The 15,366-nt window shown below is 42.2% G+C and overlaps 1 protein-coding gene across 1 annotated transcript in view; it reads left to right on the top strand.

Annotated features, from left to right (window-relative positions):
• The first annotated feature begins 1,125 nt into the window (after positions 1–1,125).
• PRRG1 (proline rich and Gla domain 1) overlaps positions 1,126–15,366 on the top strand; it is a 79,201-nt gene continuing 64,960 nt past the window's right edge. Inside the window, exons 1-2 of the mRNA XM_030202356.1 lie at positions 1,126–1,255; positions 12,170–12,217. Of these exons, the coding sequence (XP_030058216.1) occupies positions 12,208–12,217 (10 nt within the window). The 5' untranslated portion in view covers positions 1,126–1,255; positions 12,170–12,207. The remainder of the gene's footprint in view (positions 1,256–12,169; positions 12,218–15,366) is intronic.

The following is a 15,366-nucleotide window of genomic DNA, read 5'->3' as shown; positions in this document are numbered from 1 at the left end:
TAGTCTCTTGTAACCAGAGCTAATATTGTGATGTCATAATGCCTCAGGCCACCAATAAGAGCCAACCTCATCAGTGATGTCACAATGGCTTGATTGTCCTATACTTGGCTCACTTTTATTACATAGCTCTTTGAGCAGGGACTGTCTTTCTTCTATGTTTGTGCAGCGCTGCGTACGCCTTGTAGCGCTATAGAAATGCTAAATAGTAGTAGTAGTAGTAGTAGTCTCTTGTCATCAGAGGTGATATTGTGATGTCATAATGCCTCAGGCCACCAATAAGAGCCAACCTCATCAGTGATGTCACAATGGCTTGATTGTCCTATACTTGGCTCACTTTTCTTACATAGCTCTTTGAGCAGGGACTGTCTTTCTTCTATGTTTGTGCAGCGCTGCGTACGCCTTGTAGCGCTATAGAAATGCTAAATAGTAGTAGTAGTAGTCTCTTGTAACCAGAGCTAATATTGTGATGTCACAATGGCTTGATTGTCCTATACTTGGCTCACTTTTATTACATAGCTCTTCTATGTTTGTGCAGCGCTGCGTACGCCTTGTAGCGCTATAGAAATGCTAAATAGTAGTAGTAGTAGTAGTAGTCTGTCATCAGAGGTGATATTGTGATGTCATAATGCCTCAGGCCACCAATAAGAGCCAACCTCATCAGTGATGTCACAATGGCTTGATTGTCCTATACTTGGCTCACTTTTCTTACATAGCTCTTTGAGCAGGGACTGTCTTTCTTCTATGTTTGTGCAGCGCTGCGTACGCCTTGTAGCGCTATAGAAATGCTAAATAGTATAGTAGTAGTAGATCCTCATCATCATGAGCCAAAGTATATATTTGGATTTATGAGGTGTTGGAAAGGAAAAAAAAGGTTGTGCCCACCCAAAATTGGCTGTCTAGCCCCCCCCCCCCCCCCCACCCCCAGTCGGTCATCCATACCCCCTCCCTTCTGAGCATTTTATTTTTCTCTCTTTCAGCCCCCTTTGCTCCCAACCTGGAATTGTCGGCAGCAGCAGCAGCAATTTCGTACTCGTCGTCGCCCACACACGACCGACCAATCCCCAGAGCCGCCGCCTCCCTCCCGCCCCTCTCTGACGCAATTTCCTGTTTGCTGCTGGGCGGGAGTAGGAGACAGACAGAGCTGAGCAGCAGCTCCGGACCGAGAGAGAGTCAGTCAGGGTCGGTCACACAGGCAGGGGACGAGAATGAATTGCTGTGGTGGCTGCCATCGACCTCCTCCAAGACCACTTTGAAGGTAGGACGACGGACATTTCAGACCTCAGGGAGAAGAAGAGCCAAGCAATGCGCCTCAATTGTCCTGTCTGTGTGTGACTTGGGGGGGGGGGGGGTGTGGAGTGGGGGCTCGCGGACAGGGGGGGATTGTGTGTGGTGGTGGGTCCTGTAATGCTCGCGGACGGGGAGGGGTTGAGGCAGCCCGCTGCGCGTGACTCTTCTTCCTTGTCCGTTTGCGGCGCAAACTTTGCGCGCGACGCTTCCTTAAGCCCCTGGTGAAAGTCAGGAATGTCGTCACTCAGGATGGCTTTGGCTGGTGATGCCTCCCCTCCCCCCCCCCTCCTCCCTCCTCTCGGGGCCCTGTCACGCCCTTTTGGACCGGGACGCAGCTGCGTTTGGTTCCCCCCCCCCCCCCACACTGAGGGAGGAGGCGCATTTCACGCCCGTTGAGCGCGAGAGTAACAATGGCCGGAGCTTTTGTTTTCCACCTTCCAAAACAAACAAACAAAATCCCAGTTTCACAACGGGAAAGTTTTCTCTTAATGGTTCCATAAGGTTCTCTCAACTTAGGCAAGGAACAGTTTGATCTTCACAAGTCCTGTTTTAAAGTTCGTGTTCTTGGGGACAAGGGAGCCAACGTTTCAAAATTATGGGGGGTGCTAAGCCCAGTGGAAATAACCCCTCCCTGGACAAATTCAATGAATATTCTCTATATTGGGGGTGCTCAGCACCCACAGAGTCGGCTCCTATGCTTGGGGAGATTTCAGAGTCCGGGGGTGGGGGGGGGGGGGGGGTCCATAGGAGCCATGTTTCAAAATTGTGGGTGGGGGAGTGCTAAGCCTAGTGGAAATAACCCCCCCCCCCTCTCTGGACACATACAGTTAAGTTTCTCAATATTGGGGGCACCCACACAACCACCCACAGAGCCGGCTCCTATGCAGGGGGGTTATATGTGCATTTAAAATCTAAGACACACACTGTTAACCAGTCATCACTGGGCTCCACCGTGAGAAAGTGCTGAGATTGTGCTGATTAAAAGGTATTATGGCTTTCAGAAACAAAAGCTTCCCATTAATGAAAGTCTCCTGGGGCTTTTTTTTTTTCTTAATCAGAAACAATTTCTTCAGCCTTTTTTTTTTTTTGCTACTGATGCACTCTTTGTTCTAATAAGATTAAAAAACTTGTTGAAACCCTCCTGATAGGGGACTTAAAAAGTCAGCAGATTAAAATCCAATATGGCCATGACAAGAAGCAAAACAAACTACGTGGAAAGGAATTTAGAGTTTATCTAAACTAAGCAAATTTACTGGAAATCAGGACTCCCAAGTCTGGCTAAGAAAGACAGGAAATGTGCACGTCCAAAGGCGAAACAAGCCACTAGTATGCCAACTGCATACATACTGCAGTTTATGTAGAGAAACGGGAACGTTGCTGGCAGCAAGCACAGTAAGTCGACATAGGACGCTGTGCTTCTGGAGTAACATCGACTTTAATTATTTTCATCTGGATCGATCAGAGTAAGAAGTTGATTTTTAGAGGGGAGCTCGTGTTCGTTTTGGGGGGGTTGAATGTGCTACTGGAAATTTCAGTCACTTTTCAGAGGAGACTGGGATTTGGGAAGACTGTGGTGCTTTAAAACTCAATGTTCTCTCCTTCTTCATTTATGGTTATATTTATGCTTATTATGCAACTTTATATACTGCCTAAGTTGAGAACAAGTCTAATCATTTACACAGTTCAAAGTAATAGTAATAAACAGAAAGAGGAAATTCCAACAATATGACAGGAAAGATACAAGCACACAGAGAACCATCCAATCGAAAAATAAAACAGTAAAGCAATAAACAATATTATATATTTATACCACTTTTCCACAGGTAAAGCAAAGCTGTTTACATTTAAAAAGTACAACTTGAAAAGATCTACTACTAATCTTTTTTGTAGCACTACTAGATGTACGCAACGCTTTACACATCATGCAGGTGCTTTCTCTGTCCCTACGGTTCACAATCTAAGTTTTTGTACCTTGGGGCAAAGGAGGGTTAAGTGACTTGCCCAAGGTGACAAGGAGCTGCAATGAGAATTGAAATCAGATCACCAGGATCAAAGCCCTCTGCATTAACCATTAGGCTACTCCTAAAGGAGGAGTAAGACAAGAAACGCAGGCATTCTAAGTAAAAATATAATAAAAATAAACCACACTTCAAAGGTCACTAAGTAAAGAATATCATAAAAATAAACCACACTTCAAAGGTCAGGTCCTCCCTTGGGTAAAATGACGTGCTACAGCTGATTCCACCACCAAAAACTCTCTAAAAGAGGTGGATTTTCAGGGCCAATCTAAATTTAGTATACGACAACTCCAAGTGAAAGCTCGGAGAGCAAGGCATTCCAAAAGGGATGACTCGGAGCACGGCCTTCTAATTGCGTTGCTCTGATTCTACCCCGGAAGACAGATGAATGCGCAAAGAATGGTCATTCAGGGTCCGTGAGAGTCTCAGTGGAGCATTCAGAGTTAATGTGGTTCTTATATATCTAGTAGCAAAGCAGCAGTCGAAGCTGGGCATTTGATGTCATAACAGGAATATATTTTGATTCATAGCAATACAGTGAAGGCAGAAGTTTTCTGGCCTTTGCAGTAATGTTAAAAACATTCCCATTATCACAGTGCTGTGTTTCCAATATTTAAAAAATCATAGCTTTCTCTGGTTAAGTGATTACAGGAACCATGGACAGGAGGCATCTTTATATTAGTGAGGGATTATGCATTCATGTTACATGCCATGTATAACCTGCAACTTCTGTCTTCTTTTAACAGCAAGGGAAAGAAGTGAAGCAGGGATATTGATTTGATTTCTTCCTTTATTTAGACTGTGCTGTCAATTAACGCCCAGAACGGGTTACAGAAAAGATTACTAGAAATAACAATACAGACAAATATGTAGAACAAAATCTCAAACATAGATACATATGATATATAAATGAATTCCAAGCAAAATGTACCTGTACAAATCCAAAAAAAATAGTCTAAGGCTGAAAAAGAATGTTTTAATACTTACATGGAATTCTGAAAGATCAGTATTCCTAATGTAACCCGGGTCTCACTGACACCAGCACAGTATTCTGGGTCACTGACCTGGGCCACAAAAAAATCTCTCTTCTCTCTTTCCAAACCAAATCTCTCTCTTTCACACATACATTTCAAACTGTCATATATGAGCTTGGGCTTAGACTGGAGCGGACTTATTCCGGTAGGCTGTAGACTGTTAAGTTGGGCTTCACCTGAGTGCTTTCAATCAGTCTGGGAGGAAGCACTTCACGCTCACTTCCAAGATACTCTTCACACCATGCAAGAGCACTTTACTTCTGCAACAGGCAGTTTAATGCTTTTATCTCTGACAGTCACTTTGTAATCCAGACTTGATATCAGATGTAAACTATAAATTCAAAGCCAATTGAGGGATATGGTGTATCTTCTTAACTGCAATTATAATCCTACACTTATGTACATATTTACAGCGCCTCCTGTCCATCGCCCATACCCTTCAGGCTGCATAATCGAAGGCTATGCTTGTAACAGGCAGTCTCTCTGTCTGTCCTTACTTTCAGAGATGCTCTTCTCTGTTCCTGCTCCTGGGCTGGGTTCCCCTTTACCCACCCAAAGCACTCCACTCTTCAGTTACTGCTTTTGGCTGACAATGACTCCTCCTCAGATCAGCCTTAGGTTATTATGACCTTTTCAGGACACCCCCTCTCCACAGGGGTAGAGGCAACCAAAGACTTCATGTAGACCCCAAAGCGAACTTTTATTAACTCCTAACTCCTCCCCCTACTGTCATTCAATAACCAGGAGCATTTCCTTCTGTAACTTACCCAGGAACCCCCCCCCCCCCCCCCTTGGGTTGGATCCCATACCCCCCACAACCTCAGAACCCTTCCCTGAGTAACTCTGGAGAGTTATATAATAAAACTCACCCTCAACATTCTGAAGACACTGATGTCAGTGAAGCCAAGCCACTGACGTCACTTCCTTCAAGACAGGTTTGAAGAGTTCGTTGTGGTGAAGCCACCGAAATCGCCAAGTCACCGGGCCCCGCCCTTGCGTCAAATGTGATGACGTCGAGGTCGGAGCAATGGCATCACACACCGAGGGTGGAGCAATGGCGTCTGAACGACCAAGGGTCGGTAGGTACGTAGGGAGGGAGAAGGGGGGGGGGTGTTGGGGAGGAAAACCTTGCTAGCGCCCGTTTCATTTGGTCCAGAAACGGGCCTCTTTTACTAGTAGGTCAGTAAGAGGAGTTTGAACTGTATGCGGAAACGGATAGGAAGCCATTGAAGTGACTTGAGGAGAGGGCTGCCTATGTGTGGTCCATCTGTAAAAAGTCAAAAGTTTTTCTAGTTGGATAGGCAGTGACTTAAAAGATGGAAAAGATTTTGTTATTTTTACTTATTTGACAGCTTTTTAATTTATTTGAAAGCGTCCCATATGTAGATATAAATATCATGAAATCAAAACTGAATACCACTAAAACAGCTTCAAAAATTATTGTAGCAGGTGGAAAAATGTGCCCAAAATACAGCCTTTATTAGTGCTGTTTCTACCAGCTACAATAATTGTTGAAGCCACCTGCAGCCCTCTTGGGTGGGTTCATGGGGTTCTGTGCCCTCCACCCTGGTTAGTTTGGCTATAAGTTCTAATTGATATTGATGGATAGGTTACTTTGTTGTTTTTCCTTATGATTTCCAGCTTCCTATGATTTATTTTCTTGTGTTCTTTTCTTGAGGATATGAGTTTTCTGTATTTTACTGGATGATTGTAATTTTTTTGTTTTACACTATGGATACTTTTCTTTACACAGATATTCTTTATATAAATTATTATGCAAATAAAGCATGCAAAGCAACTGATTATTATGCAGACTGGATAATTCAGCTTTCATAATCTTCATAAGATGCATTATATATGGATAATTACCAACTCCTGAGGAGTATTAGGCTGCTAACACGTGGCCTGATATCCCTCCCTTGACCCATTTCTAAATATTCCCCACCTCCAAGGGCATGAGCAATCCCAGATAAACCTGCTTGATAGCTCCCTGATTCAAAATGGCAGCCTCAGCTCCCTGTTAATGGGGTTTTGGCTGCCAAAAAGAATGGAATGCTTCTAGAGTGCATGAAGGATGGGTTATTTGCAGTATTGCAGCCTCTCCCAATCTTGTTTTACTACTGTTGTAAAGTATGATAGTGGACAAGGACCATTAGACCTATCCAGTCTGCTCCCACATTACTCCTGGAGGAAAGTCACAGACCTTAACTGATATTCCCCCCACCCCCCTTCCCCATCTGCGCATCATCTTCTCACTGCTATGGTCTTCTACATGTATCCCAGGATGAATTCTGTTACTGCTCTGGTCTCAACACCCTCCGTTGAGAGGCCTAGTTACTTTTCCACCACTCTATCCGAGAAGAAATAATTAAAGTTTAGGTTTAATTATTAGCCTTTGTAAATCCAAATGTAAGGGCAGTGTAGTCCCTGCCCCCTCCCCCCCCCCCCCCCCCCCCAGATGGCTTACTCTAAGCTGAACTAAAGGCACAGAAGGGTAGAGCAATTGCTCCAGGTCGCAAATTGTGTCATCGGAAAAGCAAGATTTCAACCGTAGTTTTCCTGGTTCACATCCTGTTGCTATAACCCATTAGTCCAAAGACAAGAGAAAACCAAAAAACTTCCACACACAAATGTAAACAAAGCAAACCAAAAGTGGAAGATGACATATGTCAAGATGGCCAAATGTCGCAAAAAAAGTTCCTTTAATGGGTGAAAAACATATAGATCAAGTCCCAGACAGAGAAACTCAACACTACTACTATTAAACATTTCTATAGCGCTACTAGACTTACGCAGCGCTGTACAAATCAATGAAAAAGACAGTCCCTGCTCAACAGAGCTTACAATCTAAATTGGACAGACAAACAGAAAGCTAGGGGTGGGGAAATTGCAGTGGTAGGGGATAAGTGAGGGTGTTGAGTAAGAGAGTCACGGTTAGGAGTCGAAAGCAGTAGCAAAGAGGTGGGCTTTAAGCCTAGAAGACAGCCAGAGACTGTGAGCCTGACGTACTGGCTCAGGGAGTCTATTCCAGGCATAGGGAGCAGCGAGATAGAAGGAACGGAGCCGGGAGTTAGCAGTGGGGGAGAAGGGGGACGACAGGAGACATTTACCCAGCGAACGGAGTTCACGGGAAGGAGTGTAGGGAGAGATGAGAGCGGAAAGGTACTGAGGACCTGCAGTGATTTAACCAGAGCTGACATTGTGATGTCATAATGCCTCAGTCCACCAATGCCTAAGAGCCAACCTCATCAGTGATGTCACAATGGCTTGACTGTCCTATACTTGGCTCATACTACTACTACTACTATTAAACATTTCTATAGCGCTACTAGACTTACACAGCGCTGTACAAATGAACATGAAAAGACAGTCCCTGCTCAACAGAGCTTACAATCTAAATTGGACAGACGAACAGACAGCTAGGGGTGGGGAAATTGCAGTGGTAGGGGTGATAAGTAAAGAGCATACAAATCAAAGTAGGGAATACACAAAAAGTAGCACACATGAGTTGTCTTGTTGGGCAGACTGGATTGACCGTGCAGGTCTTTTTCTGCCGTCATCTACTATGTTACTATGTAAGTGAGGTTGTTGAGTAAGAGAGTCATGGTTAGGAGTCGAAAGCAGTAGCTGGACAGCCTTCATCAGGAGAATCTTGGTACATAACAGAAAAGCCAAAAGATATAATGATAAATATATGTTAACTATTTAAGTATTTGCATTGAACAACAAAAAAAAAAACCCCAAATATTTGCATTGGAAAAGGAGAAGAAAATGTGAACCTGAAAACAAAAAAATATGAACCAAAGCTCAAAATACTTCGTGGACAGATCACTGTGATTATATGAAAACACATAGTTGTGAAAAGACATGACTAATTGCCAAATTTTAAAAAGGTATGTGAATAATCATATCTCACCATGTGGCGAATGTCCATTGTTCATATGTAAGGCCAAGAAGTTATAGATAACCACACCAAAGTTGAAATGAAAGCGATGTGAAGTATATAGAAACTTGAACAAAATATCTAATTACCTGTTGAGACTCCACAAAACAGAATTTAATCTGACTGAAAATGTCAAATACTGCACTAATTAAACTGTCTATAGGAGATAAAAGTAGCGAACCTTAAGCGTAAAATATGAATATACCGATAGAGAATCCAGCTAGGATGCATATGATCAACATAAAATGTTTAATCTGCAATGGAATAACCCTTCAGAAGATACAAGTTTGAGAAATGTTTAGTAGTAGTAGATTCCACTATTTACAACGTAAAACTGCAATTATTGTAGACATAGCTGACTTTAAAATACCATACTTAATTATATAAGTTGACCACCCGGCCACAAATTAGCATAAAATAAACTATCTATAATCCCACTCATGGTATAAAGTGAACACAGCGGTGAATACAATATACAGAGTCCAAAGCAAACCAGCTCAAAAAGGCTAATTTTTGCCTATATATTACCTACAGAGCCTATACTTCAAAATCTGATTTCATCCCTAACATTAATAGTGTTTAAAAAAAAAAACAACAACAAAACTAATTTTAAAAGACTCTTAAAACTCTAATCACTCAGGCCACAGTTTGTTACTTTACTGCATTTACATTAACCTACTGCATACTAGCAATCCAAACCAGAATATCTGCATCCACACAAATTGAGAAAAAGTTCAACTGGTGTAGCCAGCCACTATTTTGAATAGTACTGAGCAGTGACATCATGCGATGATGTCAGCATAAATTATGATAATTCAGAAAACAGCTCTGACAGCTATAAACATACACTGGGAGACGCGTGCAGAAGACTAAGTGAAAAATGAGAATGCACAACAGCTCTAAATGCTTTAAATCAAGAGACAATATATAGAGATATTACAAGCAAAACTTATTTATTTATCAATGTATTTATACCCCACATTATCCCCACAAGCATGCAGGCTCAATGTGGCTTACAAAACTAGAGAGAGAGAGAGAGATCTCTGGGTGATATCAGAGACAAATTAGAAATGAAGAGCAAAAGTGCAAGAAAGAAAAGATACTTTACATAGAACAGTACAAAAGAATGGGTTCAACCAGATCCATGTGTGCATGCTTGCAATGGTTATAGTCTTGTAGAAAATGCTTTTGCAAACAGATGCGTTTTTAGTGCCTTGCGAAAGAGAAGGTAGTCACTCAGACTGGTTATTGCTCTTGGAAGTGCATTCCAGCTTTGCTATGGCAGTAAACAAATATGTCACCAGAAACAATCTGCTTTTTGTGAGCAAAACAGAATGAAAAACAAAACCCACGCAGTGAGAGTGAAATTTATAAAGAATGTGTGCAATATTTTACAGATTGTCTAAAAAAAAGTGACTGCAAAATTGAGCAATAGTACTCTACAGACATGTTACATGAACTAGAAGGCATAAATCTAAACATGCGTAAACCATATCTTAAACATAATGCACACTGAGTCACTGGCTGTTACTTCATCTCACAGGATCAGTGAGCTTCAGGCCTTGGTGGCGGATGCACCTTATACAAAGTTTAATCACAACAGAGTAGTCCTCCGCATGCACCCTAAGTTCCTATCTAAAGTTGTGTCGGAGTTCTATCAAAACCGTTGATCGTCTTGCCAACATTCTTCCCCCGACTCATGCCCATCCTGGCAAAAGTGCACTGCACATCTTGGACTGCAAGCGAGCATTGGTCTTTTACTTGTTTCTTTTGACCCAAATAGGATGGGGGTCGCAATCGGGAAACGCATCATTTCCAGTTGGTTGTCAGATTGCATTTCTTTCATTTATGCCCAGGCTGGCTGACCCTTGAGGGTTATGTCAGGGCTTACAATGTCAGAACCATGGCTGCGTCGGTAGCCCACTTGAGGTCAGCCTCCATTGAAGAAATTTGCAAGGCTGTGATGTGGTCTTCAGTCCACACATTTATTTATTTGTTTATTTGTTGCATTTGTATCCCACATTCACATCTCATTACTGCCTTGAGCAGGATAAGCAACAGTCGGTTTGGACAGACAGTTCTGCAAAATTTGTTTGGGATCTAGAGTCCAACTCCACCCTCCTAGGCCCATTTTGTTATGTTCCAGGCTGCACTCTCACTCAGATTGTATATAGTTTCAGGTTAATTACTTTTTTGCCCTCGCTGTTGCATCCAGTTGACCACTGGTTTTTGTTTTCGGTGAGCCTGGTAGCTAGGGATTTCCAAATTTGAGAATTATAGGCCTGCTTGTCCTTGGAGAAAAAGCAAAGGTACTTACCTACAGCAGGTATTCTCCAAGGACAGCAGGCCTTATATTTTCACATACCCTCCCACCTCCCCTTGGATTTGTCTCCTTTTATTTTTATGCTCTATATTGTACTGCTGGTTCTGTTCTCTTGTGGTAGGCAGGAGGGCACATTTGCTCGTGTGTGGTTTATTGCATCTCTTGAAGATACTTAACTGTATTAGGTATTATGTCATCTCTTTGACACTTTGTTCCATACTTTGTATCATCTCTGTGATACTTTGTACCATACTTCGTAAGCGCACTGAACTCACTCTATGTAATTATGTCATCTCTGTGATACATTGTTTCCATACCTGTATTATCTCCGTGATACTTTGTACCACACTTTGTAAGCCGCACTGAACATGCTATCGAGCGGGAAAGAGCGGGGAATAAATGCTACAAATAAAATAAATATTCTCCAAGGACAGCAGGCCTTATAATTCTCACATACCCTCCCACTTCCCCTTGGAGTTGTCGCCTTTTTTTTTCTTATGCTTTATATTGTAGTGCTGGTCCCATGCTTTTGTGGTGGGCGTGAAGGCACACTCATGCGCGGTTGGAGCAAATCTCCCACGCTCAAAGACCTATTTTAAGCTTGTTACACGCTCTGGACAAGCAACGCGCGCTCTGCGTTATCCACTGCCCTCGAGAATACCTTCTACAGGTAAGTATCTTCACTCTACCGGAATATATACCAGTAAAAAGTTCTTGGCTCATATTTCGACAGGATGTAACATTTCGTGGTTTGTTTCTTGTTTCAGAGCATCTTATTTTAACTTCAAAGGGTCTTACGTTCCTGGATTGTTTTAAAGTTTCCTCTTAGTGTCTGGTCACCCACAAAAATGTGACCTTGGTTTGTCTCAGGAGTAGTCTCTCCAAAAGGCCATCTTCAGCTCAATGAAAGTACTATCACATATATAAACTGTAAAATTCTACTGCTTTGTTACTCTCTGATCACTCAATCCACCAGCCTGTTTTTCCTCCACCCCAGCCTTTCGCCTTGGTTTCACTTATATACACTAACCCCCCCTTCTACTAAGCCACATGGCAATGCAGACACAGCCCATTCAAAGTGAATGGGCTGTATCGGCATTAGCGCACGGCAGCTGCTAGTGTAAACGGGGGGGGGGGGGGGGGAGATATTGTTAATCTTTTGCTTATATAGTTCTTACACAAGGAAGGGAGTTTAAAACCTTTAAAAGCTAGTCAGAAAATGTATTGTTGATCCAATAAAATGGTATTATATTTTTTTTTTGTTTTATTTTATATCCTTTGAAGTGGATTAATGTAGTAACCACACTTCTTTATTCGGTTACATTTCTGAATATAAGTGGTGTTTACTCCCTAGTCCATGAGACTCTAAAGTTATAACCCTTTTCCCTTCCCTATATGACTTCTGAAGTTAAATATTGAATATTTTTTCTCTAATGGTGCACTGCAGAGCTTGGTAAAGCTCTTAGTTTATAACTCTGTTAATGCAACAACAGATATCAGAACTTTTCTTTCTTAATTTTTGGGGTGACCTGTTCTAATCAATTATCTTTCTTCTGATCTGTAGATTTTTGGTTTACCTGTACTGTGCAACAAGACAGAAAAATGGGCGATGGTAAGTGTAATGACCTCTTTTAAATGATTTCCCTTTGGGGGTCACATAATGCCTTTTTTTTTTTCTTCAATTGACATTGTAGCATTGTATAGCTTCTATAAGAGTCATAAGTACATAAGCACTGCCACGCTGGGAAAAGACCAAAGGTCCATCAAGCCCAGCACTCTGTCTCCGACAGCGGCCAATCTAGGCCCCAAGAACCTGGCAAAAACCCAAATTTAAATACAATCAATGGACTTTTCCTTCAGGAATTTGTCCAGACACCCCTTTAAAACTCAGCAAGGCCAGCTGCCGTCACTACCTTCTCCCGGCAAGGAGTTCCAGAGTCTAACCACACGCTGAGTAAAGAAAAACTTTCTCCAATATGTTTTAAACCTACCACATTCTAATTTCATCTTGTGTCCCCTAGTTCTATTATATTGTTAGAAAGCGTAAACAAACGTCTTCACATCTGTCCGCTCTACCCCACTCATTATTTGTAGACCTCTATCATATCACCCCTCAGCCACCTGTTCTCCAGGCTAAAGAGTCCTAGCCGTCTTAAACCTCTCCTCATAAGGTAGTCGTCCCATCCCTTTTAATCATTTTCGTCGCCCTTCTCTGCACCTTCTCCAATTCCCTTAATATCTTTTTTGAGATGAGGCGACCAGAACTGAACACATACTCCAGGTGCGGTCGCACCATGGAGCGATATAACGGCATTATAACATCGTCATGCTTGTTTTCCATCCATTTTCTAATAATACTCAACATTCTGTTCCGCCTTCTTAGCTTTTCTTCAACCTACTTTATAAGTCCAAAGATATGCTAGAGCCAATATTGCCACATGATTTCTTGCTGACCAGATATCTTCGCACCACCTTCTTTTACAAATCTAAAATTTATTTCTATTTTATATCAAGTCTATTCCTCTTTTACTCTAAAGAAATTCAAAGCAAATTACAGTAAGAAAACCTCAATGAAGAGAATTACAAAACAGTATTCCAAAAATCACTTAAAATACTTCAATTTGGTCCTAAAAACAAAGCATTTTTAGAATTGTTTTTCTATATAAAATAGATGGCAATTATCCAAATTAAAGAGGAAATTAACAATTTCCTCAAAAGTTGTTCATATTCCGTGATTAATCCTTGAAAAGAAAAACTTTTTTAGAGCCTTTCTAAAATGCAAATAAGATGATAGTTGTCTAATTTGAGAGGGAATCTTATTCCAAATTTTCGTGCTTTGATACACAACAGATTTTCCTCCAATAGATTTTAGCTGAATATTCTTCCTAGGAGAGAACTTGCTGAATTAAAAAGGCCCAGAAATAAGACCAGTAGAGAGAAGAGTGGAGCTAAAACAGACCAGGTGACCCTTTTGATCTTTTGGACATGTGGCTGACTGATTAGAATAACAGGTTAAGAACCAGGGATGCGAGAGTTCAAATCCCACTTTTCCCATTAACCGGCACTCCATGTGACCTTGGGCAAGTCATTTCCCACTCTGTCGCCTCAGGTACAGTCTTTGATTGTATGTAAGCTCCTTCGGGAAGGGGAGATATTTGTTGTACACAAAAGTAACTCCTTTTGATCTTGAACTGGGAAAAGTGAAGTATTGACTCTAATAGCTAGGAATGCAGGTGGTTCTGCTGTCTGTGTGAATAAAACATCTGTTGGATATACACCTCTCCTCAGAGATGTGAAACGGGACTTGAATAAATGGAAGAATAATTGGTTATCATGGTGGGGGAGAATAGCAGTAGTAAAAATGAATATCCTGCCCAGACTACTCTCCAGACACTACCAATACTAGTCCCTAGAAGGGAAATATTAAAGTTACAGTCAGACATAGGGATCTTTGTGTGGGTGGGCAGACCAGCTAGGTTGTAAAAAAAAATCATGTGGGGGAGAGGAATGCCAAATGTGCAATGGTAATTTTTGGGCAGCACATCTAAAGCAGATAGCAGAGTGGAGTAAGGTAGACTTATCTCCAATAACCAGGCTGGAGCAAATTTTTGTTAGGGAAGGACGGCTGGATGGTCTGCTGTGGGCCTCAATACCAGAGCAGACATACAAGGGCTTAACGTTGAATCCTTTCGTATCACATCTCCTAACTGTGTGGGGAATGCTGAAAAGGAAGGTGAGAGGGACAGGGAATAGATCCACATACGCATGGCTCATACAGGAGGGAGAGTAAAGTGTTTCAAACATGGTTTCAAAAAGGGTTAATACAGTTTCATGAGCTCCTGGATGAGGGAAGAATTAGGACATTCGGGGAACTATGGTCAATGTATGGGATACCAGAGTCTGACTCCTATGCATACATGCAGGTCAAATATTTCATTATAACAGAAAAATGGGCCAGGGAGGAAACTAAGGAACATGAGGCATTTGAAAATGTTTGGGGGGCAATAGATCAGTGGGGGAAAGGAATCTCAAGGATATATGGCCATCTAAGGGGTCGGAGATTTATGAAACTGTCCTATATGGAGGCATGGGAAAAGGACTTGAATCAGGGAGTAACTGAGGCAGAATGCATATAAAGTATTGAGCAGATGGTACTATACACCTGATAGAATAAAAAAAAATGTTCCCCGGGGCTTCTGATGGATGCTGGAGATGTGGAAGGGAGACGGGAACATTTTTTCGTATCTGGTGGGAGTGCAGTGTGATTCAACCTTATTGGAAAGACATAACGGACAGGTTGTCAGAGGTTTTAGAAGGTATATTCCCATGTGATCCTAAATGGGTGTCTCCTGGGGTGGGGGAGGAACCAGAGAGGAAAGAGAGAGCAACAGAGATTCAAAGAATGGGGTTAGCAGCAGCAAAAACCACTATAGCGATGCATTGGAAGAAGACTACAGGACCAACAATATACAATTGGTCGGAGAAATTTAGAACCATCGTAGAACTGGAAAAAGTGACAGACAAACGCAGGGGGAGATATAATCCTGAGGCGCCAGAATGGACACATCTAGCAGACATTGAGGGGACAAAGGATGGGGGTAACAAAGAGTAGGGGGTATTCGGGCTGTTGGGGAGAGAGGTAGCGAGGGAATAGAGGGGGTGCAGGGCAGGGGGAGGAGGGTGGGGAGGGAAGGGGGGATAAAGGATTAGAAAGAAAATGTTCAGAAAATGACAAGTTGTGATGTGTTTAGAGCCAGAGGC

The sequence above is a fragment of the Microcaecilia unicolor genome, chromosome 4, assembly GCF_901765095.1.
Source record: "Microcaecilia unicolor chromosome 4, aMicUni1.1, whole genome shotgun sequence".
Lineage (NCBI taxonomy): Eukaryota > Metazoa > Chordata > Amphibia > Gymnophiona > Siphonopidae > Microcaecilia > Microcaecilia unicolor.
This window is presented reverse-complemented; position numbering and strand designations above follow the sequence as displayed.